The 11,971-nt window shown below is 40.6% G+C and overlaps 1 protein-coding gene across 1 annotated transcript; it reads left to right on the top strand.

Moving 5' to 3' along the window:
- Positions 1–1,743: 1,743 nt before the first annotated feature.
- Positions 1,744–4,419, top strand: LOC307045780 (uncharacterized protein). The gene is made up of 2 exons (XM_079691729.1): positions 1,744–2,450; positions 2,634–4,419. The coding sequence occupies exons 1-2, from the start codon at positions 1,749–1,751 to the stop codon at positions 3,489–3,491; spliced, it is 1,560 nt and encodes a 519-aa protein (XP_079547855.1). The 5' UTR covers positions 1,744–1,748; the 3' UTR covers positions 3,492–4,419.
- Positions 4,420–11,971: the final 7,552 nt, after the last annotated feature.

Below are 11,971 nucleotides of genomic sequence, written 5' to 3'. Positions count from 1 at the left end.
ATACAATTAAATAAAGACATTTATATGAACATAAGAAGTTAATGAAAACTGTTGAATAAAAAATAAAAATATTTATACTCACATCAAAAGTTAAAGTAACATGTCAATTTTCTAGAATTGACGGTGATGTTTGGAGCTGTGAGCAGCTGCTGGCTGTATGTCACTGCTTGATCCATAGACACAGGTCCAACTATTGGGTGTTAAATTATAACTCTATTTTAAAGAGATATGCTAATGTAAGCTAGCTAGCTTACTAGATACTAGGGGTGTAACGGTTCACAAACATTTTGGTTCGGTACGTAGGCCTACCTCGGTTTTTAGGTCACGGTTTACGTTTTCGGTACAGCAGAAAAAATTATCACAAAACAAAAAATATTTTTGGGGGGGTTTTAATTATTAGTAAACTGTGAAAGATGTGATGTATTGACTCAAATAAATACAAAATTATAATAAAATTAGACCCTCCAGAAAAACGTGATTCTGCGATCGCAGAATTTCCCGCATAATCAGCAAAATGCCGCAGATTTTTAAAAGTCCGCATATTTATCAAAAGGCCGCATAATCCCCGCATTTTTCCACACAAAGTTGAGAAAAAAAAGTTAACTCGTCTTGACGAGTAGTGATGATGACGCAACGTCATCAGCCCGCGCATCACAGAAGGCAAACACCGTCGTGTGAAGGTGTGGAATTCACACACCAAGATGAACAAATCGAATCCATCACATTTACCCACGAACATTTCAGCTAAAGACCGGGCAAAGCAGTACCCCAATGTCTTGCACGAAAGTGGGGGGAAACTGTTCTGTACCCCGTGCAACTGTGTGTTGGAGCATAAAAGGAAATCGACTGTGAATACCCACTTCGATTCGCTCAAACATTCAAAAATGGTTTCTGCTGTGGACAAGAAAGCCAAGCAACTCACGCTCACAGAGGCTTCAACCTCCAAAACACTTTCGAGGGTTGCAAGAAACGAGGTGAGTAGCCTATCATATTGAAGCTGGTCAGATAACGAACGAGTAAATGAAAACAGAATGAGGAGGAGGTAGGTGTGTGTGTGTGTGTGTGTGTGTGTGTGTGTGTGTGTGTGTGTGTGTGTGTGTGTGTGTGTGTGTGTGTGTGTGTGTGTGTGTGTGTGTGTGTGTGTGTGTGTGTGTGTGTGTGTGTGTGTGTGTGTGTGTGTGTGTGTGTGTCTGTGATAGCCCAATTGCTTTTACAATAAATAAACATTGAATGTGTCTCATTGAATAGTAAAGGGGTTTAACTTTTATTTGTTCTGTCTTTGTATACATGTTTGTATAGGTATGTATGTACATGTGTGTGGGTATGTACACACATGTATGTATGTATATGTGGGTATATATTTGAGTATATGGGTACATGTATTACTGTTATTATTCTTTATTCCCTTATCTATTAATTTTCTTTTAATAATTATCTTCTACATTACTTTACTTTTACCTATACATGTATCTCTAGCTAGTTATTTAATTTACTAGCTATGACCGGGAGGGGCGGAAAGGGGGAACAAAAAAATTAATATTGACTGTATAAATGTAAACTCATTGTGCCTGACTCAATAAAAAGAAAAAAGAGGGTTAACGTTAGTGGCAGGTTGTGTGTGAGAGAGAATAAATAAGACAGCCCAATATTTTAAAAAAAATCTATTCTTTTTTTGGTAGATTTGTGAGGCCTGGGTCGCCACCTGCACTGCTGTCAACATTCCACTCTCTAAGAGCGACCATCCTGCAATGAGGAAATTCCTCAATGAAAATGTAATCAATGGCGGAGCCATTCCAGGATTTCACCAGCTTCAAGAGAAATACTTGGGAGCAGTATATGAGAAGGAAAAAGAAGAGTTGAAGACTCTTCTTGCAGGAAAACCTGTTGCTGTGATATTTGATGAGACTCCAGATGTAGAGGGGAGATGCGTGGTGAACATCCTGCTTGCACCACTCAAGAAGGATCATTCTGGTCGGATCTTGGCCTACCTTGCAGACACCGTGTTCCTTGAGCAGTGCAATCATTCCACTGTATCTGTGGCTGTCATGAAGTGCCTACAAGAATACAGCATTCAAAATGAGGATGTGATTATGTTTGACACAGATAATGCAGCCTACATGAAGAAAGCATTCAAATCTGCTCTGCAGGCGCTGTACCCCAACTCACTGCACATCACGTGCATGGCACACATAATGAACCTCATCGGTAATGCCTTCCGCAAAACTTTTGTTCAGTTGAACAGCTTCATGATGAGTTTCTCCCAGATGTTCTTCAATGCTGGATCACGCAAGAGAAGATATCTCTGCTTCTTGACAAACAAGCTGCCAACAAAAAAGGTGACCATGCCTCCAAACCCCTGTGCAACACGGTGGAACTCCTGGTTCTTTGCAGTACAATACCACAGAGAGTACTTTGGACTGTACAAGGAGTTCATCGAGATGGAAACACAGGTAAATAAATGTGTAACTTCACATAACAGTAATTATCCCTTTCTTCACCAGTTAGGCCCCTTACACCTACACACACACAAACATGAATGTGTTAATTATATCAACGTAAAATGTAGTAACATTTAAGCCTTACTGTATGTTTGACCTAATCACTTTCTTTCTCTTTGTGATTTTCATTCACAGGTGTGTGGCAGAAGTGTACCACAGTCAGTGGAGAGACTCCAGGACATGCTTCAAGACCCAAACCTGGCTCAGTCCCTGAATGTGCAGATCAATATCATGGCTGACAAGTGCAAACACATCCTCAATCTACTAGATATCTTCGAGAGCAGACGCCCAGTGACCACAAAGATCTTCAATTATCTGGAGGATCTGCAGGTGGTCTTTGCTGCCAATAAAGAGATGCAGTATGAGGTATGTGAAGAATACTTCAAGGAGTTTGACCTGCCACGCAGCACGAAGACCGAGATCCACCGCACAGTTGGCGAGGCATACGTCAATGCTGAAGAAAAGCTCACCAAGTACATGTCAGATGGGCAGCCAGCCATAGAGTTTCTCCAGGAGGTCAGGGTGTTTGATCCTCGTCACATCGCATTCCTAGATGACTCTGTAGAAAGCTACAAGGCCATTCCAGGTTTCACTGACGTGCCAAGACATGAATTTAATTCTTATTTCACAGCCCTGGGTCCAGCAGCACTCAGAGCTGCACTGTCTGGCGTGGTGGATTTGGATGTGTTCTGGGATGGCGTACAGGAGAGACTTCCTGTACTGTCTTCCTTGGCCCACCGATACAAAGATGCTGTCTCCAACTCAGCCGATGCTGAACGAAGCAACAGAATCTACAAGCTGGTGTTGTCCAGCCGAAGGAGATCAACTACCAACCAAAACCTCAAAGCCTTGGTCTTCTTATGCCATAACCAACGGATCCTCAGTGGAGCGTTTGAGAGGGAGGAGAGGGAGAATGGAAATGTGATAGAGGGGGAGGATATGGAGGAGTGGGAGGACATGGATATTGAGGTAGAGGGGATGGAGGATGATTAATGATTGGACAGTGACACATACTATGCAGTCGTTTTCAAACACAGTGGACTCTCATTTCATGCAGGAATTAATACAACTTGAGAGTTGTAAGATTGCTCTTGAAAAAATGTTGTTAACCTATGTGTTCATTTTTCATACACTGAGAACTCTTGTTGATGCATTCAGTAGTTAATACAACTTTAAAGTTGTAAGATTGCACTTTTTCTTGTGTGTGTTATTCTAAAAAACCTTACAGTTGTAAGATATTGCACTGTTTTTGTGGACATAGCTTAACTTTACTACAACCTTACAGTTGAGTTGTGAGAGATTATTGCACTTTGTTTTGTTTTGTTAATGCATAGCAATACAGTATTGTGTTACCTAAGTTTTATAGAACCATTCAATGGTCAAGTAGATTTGCCTCATGAGAGATATGTTATTTTCAAAATCCTATGATTTTGGCGAGTTGATGTTCAACAGTTACTCAGTTTCTGTCTTTGAAAATATTATTATAGCATAACAGATGTTCTACCTCACCTTTATAAAGCAGGAAGCATTTATTTTATTTTTTGAAAATGTTGTGACTCAGGAATGTTTAATCCATGCTTAAGTTGAGAAAATAATAAAGAACTAAAACATTACCAGCACTTTCTGTGATGTAGCTTGCTTCTAGTATGCTTGTTTATCATAGCAACTCTTTAAAAGTGCTCCCTTTCATTCAGTAGTAGCCTAGTAACAGGGTGTGGGAGAATAATCACCTTTTTTCCGCTTCCCGCATATTTCACAACTGTTCGCATATTTCGCAACTTTCCGCATATTTCGCAACTTTCCGCATATTACGCAACTTCCCGCAATTTTCCCGCATAAAATCACATAAAAACCCCGCATTTTTATTGCATAATCAATGATTTTAGCCCGCATAATTAAGGATTTTGGCCCGCATTTTTCTGGAGGGTCTATAAAATGAACATTAAGGTGCAGCATTTCGATTAACTGAAATAATCTGTATTTGAACTGTACTGCAGTAGTACCTAAGCAGCCAGTTTAACATTATGAGTTGCTTGTCATTGCATTTTCACGCTTTTTTAAAGAAAAATTAACTTGTCCACATTGCTTGCCGAAAGGGAAGATCTGCTGGCACTAACAATGTCTCCTGCTGTGGAGAACACCCTCTCGCTAGGGACAGAGGTAGCAGATACAGCCAGGTAGCGCTTTGCTAACATGGCAACATAAGGATATTTGGCGTTTAATAGCTTTGACTCGGTCTGAACTTTTTGCGAGTGTTGGAGGTAGAGTGACCAGATGTCCCGCTTTGCGTGGGACTGCACAGCATTTTCACGACTTTTGTTGCATCCCGCAAATTGAGACAATGTCCCGCATATTTCATTTTGATTCTCTAAAACGCTTTTCTAAAATCAGCTTTATCCAATGGCTGTTGAGAAAGCAGGGAAGGCTATCATCACGGGGGTGTGTTTGCTGTCAATCAAACTGTAACACACGGCGGGTGCTGGTCAAGTGTTAACCAATGAGAGTAACTCACTCACACACACCCCGCCGCGGCCCCGCCAAACAACAACAACAAAAGTCAGCCAATAACGCAGGCGACGAAGCAGGTTATGGAAAATGGAGGAAACTGAAACTACAGCTAAGAAGAAAAGAAGATGCACATGCAACAAAGACTGGGAAGACACTTACCCGTGGGTGAAGCCAGTGCAGTTTTTTTTGCAATCTTTGCAAGAGTCATTTTTCAATTTCACATGGCGGTGAATACGACGTCAAAAGACACAGAGAATGCGATTCTCACAAACCAAAAAATGATGGCCACTCAGACAAGGTAACAGCAGCAGAAATAACAAGTGTTTACCATACAGTGTAACACTCCCAATCATACAGGTCAAATGACTGTGGTAACAAGCTAGCGCCGACCATTTTTCCAGACTCAGAGATAGTAAAGAAAATGTCATGTGCTCGTACAAAAGCAGCGTCCATAATAACAGATGTGCTTGCCCCTGCCTCTGTGGAGAGTTGTTTGACAGAGATAAAGACACCAGTGGTTCTAGGTGACAAAATAGCCCACACACTGTGGGGGGGCCCAACTGTTGTTGCTGTGATGGACAAAACTGAAAGCTATTTTATGTTATGTATTATTATGTTTTTGTTCCCTCCTGGCCAGTTTTGATTTATATTTATGTTTTTATTTTATCTATACATTTATGTTGTACCTACTTTTACAGGTAATACACTAGTTGAATTAGGAAGATGCATTTCTAAACACTTGAAGTGAATAATGCCTGCTGCCTTGGTTAGCCTTAGTTTACTTTTCTTTATCAAGATACTAAACTGTTACTGCATTTTGACTTTACTTTCTGTCATTGTTTATTGGATGCTGTTGAATAAACCAAATGAAACAGAATAGAAATAGAGATTTTTTTTCCGGGGTGCTGTTAAGAGGGTGTCCCACATTGTCCCACACAAACATATTCCTTGTCCCACATTTGGTTTGTTGGGACCTGGTCAGCCTAGTTGAAGGCCTAAATGCTAGTGGGAATTGGGTTTGCACTTCAGTCTTTTTTCTTTTGGTACGGGTGATATTCACGTTTGGGTGGTGCCTTTTGTTGGAGATTTGGAGGATGTTGCAAACCAACCTCGTCTCCGCGTGTCGTTTGACAAGCTAGGTGAATTCGGGAAAAGGGAGGGATTAAGAAACACCAGAATACAAGTTAAACAATAATCCTGCTTTAATGATATACAGTAACGATACAAATACAAAGAAATCACGAAGCACTCTGCAGAGTACTCCGGGCTCAGGTTCTACCCCACGTGTGAGACAGGTCTCAGGAACGGCTGGTGAAAAACAAGAGCGCGAACCAAAGGAAAACACAGGCTTTCATACTAAAACACAGGAGGAGGGGTGTACGTGCATTCCCCCAGAGGTCATCTTATTGGCAGAGATCAACACATGGCCTGTCGCACCCAATCAGTGCGACACAGCAGCTTTTAGCCAGCACACACACATCTCCTTTATGGCCCTGTGTCCCTGAGTCCATCTTCCCGCCTCCTGACTGCCACACACAAGTTAAAAGTATGTTTTAAGATATAGTTGTTATAGTTGGCTAAATATACGTAATACATGTTAATTACTTTCATATCAATAACAACGAGGAACACATTACCTATGCTCTTAAGCAGTATTAGAGATGCTTTTCAAATAGTCAAACTTCTCAGGCTTACCTATGGCCCTTCCATTTGTTTGAGCTATTGTTCACATCTTTACTTCAAATAAAAGGTTTCACATTGTATATTTCCAGCTTCCTTTACACATACTGCTATTATTAACACAAAGTAACTAACCACACACCTCTATTGAAAACAAGTCGATTCCCCTGACAATTGACATGCTGAAACTCCTGGAATGTGCTACCCTCCTCCAGCTCTCTCGTCCCTATCATAAAACTGCTTCCATTTCATATAGAGTAATGAAAGATGTTTAAGCTAATTTCTCCACAATGTTTGTAGCCATTTAGTACCCACACATGAAAGAATAAGAACAGAGGTATAGTTGACCAGTAATCATGTAGCATTTATATTTACTTCAATGAAAACACATACACATCTGCTACAAGATTGTGTCACACACACCCTTTTTTTACGAGGGAAACATTCCAGAGCCTTGGCCTTTCACCTCAATATATTGGGGGAGGAAAGGATACTTTGTCCCTTCAAATTTAACACACATGAATATATATAAGGTGACATTAAAAGGAATATACCAGATTGAACTTTCCTGTCATACCACGTTACTTTAATCCTTCAAATAATTCAAATAATCCTTCAATTCCCCCTTTTTGGTCTCGCATTAACGAGACCAACACACATAAGACATTTGAAACAAAACTACTGTCCTTCTTTAATACGGTGTCTGTCCCCCTTCATTAAACCCTTGAGAACAGAAAACAACCTCCAATGACAATGAAGAAACTATCAGAGTGAGAGCCTGAGTGCCAGACAGCAGCATCCTTGCGTGTTGTTGAATCATCAGGGCCCCCCCCCCCTCAGCGGAATACGCCAACAAGGGCAGCTGATAGGGAGGGGGAGATGCGGCCTTTCCTTCAAAGGTGGAACTGATGAATCTGATCAGAGAGAAGTAGACTCCTCTGCTGCCTCGAGAAGTCCCCCAGCCCGCTGACGCCTCCTTCCAAGTCGTCTGCTGTCGGGATGTCCGCGAGGTCCTTCTCCTCCAGTCCGCTGATGCCTGCTTCCAAGTCGTCTGCTGTAGGGATGTCCGCGTTGACGATAGCCAGGTCCATCCTGATGTCCTCCAAGGTCCTAGCCGGAGTGTTCCTCGCCGCACACTGGCTCCAGTAGTACCAGATGTCCCCCTTTGCTCCTCGGCGGACGGCATGAGATGTCCTCTGGGTCACTCTGTAGAGGCCGGAGAACCTGGGGTTGAGTCACGTAGGCCTGACGACCTTCAGCCAGACGAACTCCGCTGTGTCGGCCTCCTGCTCCTCGGGTCCCCCTTTTGGCGTCAGCAACCTGTGTGGAGAAATCTGATACCCACCCCTCAAGTCTACGCTCAGTGCTTCTGGGCCCTCAGGTGTTTGACCCACCACTGGTAGGCCGCTTCAGAATTCTAATACTTGGCCTGTGTCAACAAAATAAACCCCAACATCTTCAGGTGAACTAAATAACATATCTCAATAGCTCTGAATTCCTGACAAGCATCTGTGTTATTATAAATGAAATCCTTGAGATCCCATTTAAAATCTAAATATAATATGAACTGCTAATGTTTCTGGTAAAGAAACACACTAATGTTATGGATTAAAAACAACTAAAATCATGATACTGACAAAGTGAATAATTTCCAGGCGAGACTGCTTCTACCTGTCACTGCTTGGATATTATCAAGCTGAAAAATGAATACAGAAATCCAACATACTGTCATCAAATGTCTTTCTATTATGACTTTAAATTAAATGTACATCCCCATAATGATCTAAACAGTCTATGGCTTTTACTTCTTTACCAGGCTAGTTACCAGATGTTGTCTAAATTAAATTCTATCTCATTACATTACTATGTTTTAACTTAGCTGTAATATGTTCTTTCTACAGTTCAAACCTCAGTTACTTTAATACCTGTTGAAATATTACAAAATTGTTTTCATTATCACAGTTCACCTTCTTATTCTCATCCTGGAATTACCTCTCTCAGTAGCCCCTTGGCCACTGATTCTGCATCTGTGTTACCTGTTATAACTCAATCAATATTAGAAACATGTCAACATTCATCAAACAGTATCTTATCCCCAGATATGGAGCAGGTTAAATCTAAAACTGTCAATCAATGGTCAGATTGAACATCTGAGTTGGGGCGGCAGGTTTCTTCCAGTCCCTAAATGAAAATATCCCACACTCCCCCTTTTTACACATGTAAACATGTGTAATAAAATCCTGTATGGGAAGAAAACCTTCAGGTAACCAGTGGTTATAAGAAAATACCAAACATCATTCACAAAAGTACATCCATCATTTTTCACAGTAAACACTCCAGGGAAAATAAGTGTCCATTTCCAGCTGGCAGTCCTAAAAGAAACAGAATCTTTAGATTTTAGTTTGAGTTTTACATTTGCAAACCGCCAACTCCTGTGGGAATTAGAAACGGGTCACATGTGCATTTTTCCAAATGCGTGGAATTGTAGGAAACCTGTGTTTCCCATGGAGCTCCAAAATAATGTATTAGTCCAAAGACATGCTCGGTTAGTTATTGTTTTAGAATCATGCAGTTACACTGATCACATGCAGAAATTCATTCACACCCACACTGTCAGGTTGTAAAGTCAAGTTTGGTCAGCCCCAGAGTCAGTCATTGATAGTGCTTTTCTCAAGTCACACTGTCAGTCAGGGTCAAAGGTCATTCGGTCTCAGTTTCATTGGCCATGTGTCGTGCTCTGCAGAGACTTTGATATTTCAGCATAGGCCAGTATCCTTTGTCTACAAAAATCAGTCATATATGGAGCGCCATCATTTATCAATTCACGATTACCACTTTAAGTCAGATATCTCTAACTTGTCATCGGGACGGCTGCTTCCCACATTTCCTGCAACTTGGTACAAAACTCACTTCATAATAGTACTACTACTACTGCAATTTATTTACACCTAAGTAGTATTAAAATGTCTAAGAAATCTAATTCAGAAACTTGTGTACATAACTATTATCTTGAGTCAAAACATTACTAGGATCTGTGTAGCTCTGCATTTCATAGCTCATTATACTCATTTATCTTCAATTCTGGTCTACTTAAAAACAATGTTAAACTCTTTAGCAGTGTGTGGAACCTTGGGTGTCCGAACATGCAACCATCACCCTTTACTTTATCAAGGATTAAAAACAGTTTCCATCCTAAAGCCCTCCTATGGTAATAACTATGCCACAATGGTGAAATCAATATTGTAACAAATGAGATCACTACTTTATTCACACATGAATAAAAATCTCTTGAAGAATAATTTATTAATATGATGGAAAGATTGAAGAATATGGTTCTACACTGTGCTACTCCAAAACACCCCCTGCTTAAAGTGTAGTGCATATTTCCCTCATGTCTCCCCTTTAACCCTCAGTGTGTTTTTAGGATGATTTTCTCATTTTACATTAATAGTTTCCTCTTTACTGCTATTTTGAATTTACCAATCGATTAATTCATGGTTAATACCTCTTTTTATCTTTACTTATTTATCAAGTCAATTCAAGTTCTTTAAATGTGGTGTCTTTTATGTGCGTTTTGTGAATAAGTGTGTTTATGTGTAAACTCACTCATTCCCGTTTTCCTTTTCTCCTCCCCTGGTTGTCTCAAGCCGTGACCCCGACCTCCTCACTTCAAATCGACTATGCCAACTCCTCTGATTCTGTCTTCTCTTCAGTCCATCAGCTCTTGAATCCATCCGCTGTAACTCTTTTAGGCAGCCTTTGGCCCAGTCACATCTGCAGCCCACATCATGCCACTGTTCTTGCACTGCTTTGCATTCCATCTCCCCTTTACAGCCTCTCTGCTGCTTCCTGGAGGGCGGATTCTGCCCTCATGTCCCCCACTCTGCTCCTGTGCCAAATCTCGTGGCTCAGCTTCATGCCCTGTCTGAGGGACTGATGAGAGTATTTCTGTATGTCAGCAAGCGGTTTGGTTCTGGATGCCTCAGGTGGAGACGGTTCAGCTCCGGTTCTCTGTCTGTTTGATGGAGAAGGAGGAGCCTCCTTTTGGGTTGGGTCTTTTGTCTGCTTGGAGGGACGGGGTCGTAGCCTTTCTAACTCAGAGGGGGAGTCCAGGTCCCGGGACGCATTATCCATAAGAAGTCTAGCACACTGAGATTGAATCAATCCAACCCTTTCCACTCTGTCTCTTTCTAATCATACTATCTGTCTTAGTTGCTAAATGCCATCTAAACAACACCATTAATGTCTACTAATGATATTACAAAAACTCCCTCTATAAATTGTTTCATCCATTGTTACATATCTACCCAACCCGACTCTTTCAGGAAACCATTTTCTTCCATAAATTGAAATACCTGTTTCAAGCATCCCATATTTCACACACTACGAAAGAACATCTCCATACTTTCTCCAATATTTTAAATCCCACTGTTACTTAGAACAATAGTAAACCTGCAGAGCACACTGATCAGATCACAGTAATATACTTTGACTCAAGTGTAGGCCCATGTCTACTTTCCATTTTACTTATTACTTTTGGTGAATATTTATTTATATTGTCTAAATTCCTTGTCCATGATGTGCAAAAAGTTAGAGTATAAAAATGTGTTTTTCTCAATGTATTTACACTCCACGGATTCTTGAGTTTACTCATCTCCTGGTGTTGTCGTTCCTAAAAATGTTAGCAAACACAAAACTCCCACTACAACCTTTATAGATAAATTGATCTAGCAAAATGAACTCTTTTCTAATTCAAAATGTGACAAAAGAACAATGATTTGTCTTTCACAAGATGGTGGTCTAACAGAATGACTCTTGACCTCATGGGGTCAAATAGATTTAGCCATGAGGCGGCTGACTTTAAAATGAACTGGGACAAAGAAACCACATGCATGTGGGTACATTATAGTCTAGAAATATAACACAAAACAACACGACTTAAAAATAATAACAATTCAAATGACTTCTGGTGAAAAGCATGAAGAACAAAACAACTTAATCTACTCTCAATGTTCATGTACACCATCACTGTGTATTTAATCAGTTGTTACCGGTTGTATCCTTAATCAAACTATTTCACCATCTTCACTTATTTTAGGTTACTCATTCAACAATATGACATTCTCCCGAATAGTAGTTAACTTTATATAACTTTTACTCTCTATATTTTAGCAACAACCTTACTTTTCTCTCTCTCTCTGTCTACTCTCCAAAACATCTCATTTCTCCTGACCACAAGTTTCTCATAAATCACCCCTTTGTGTAACCGTGTGAGATGGCTGGAG

This window comes from Notothenia rossii (genome assembly GCF_949606895.1).
Source record: "Notothenia rossii genome assembly, chromosome: 7".
Lineage (NCBI taxonomy): Eukaryota > Metazoa > Chordata > Actinopteri > Perciformes > Nototheniidae > Notothenia > Notothenia rossii.
The sequence above is the reverse complement of the archived record's forward strand: the minus strand, read 5'-3'. Positions and strand labels throughout refer to the sequence as shown.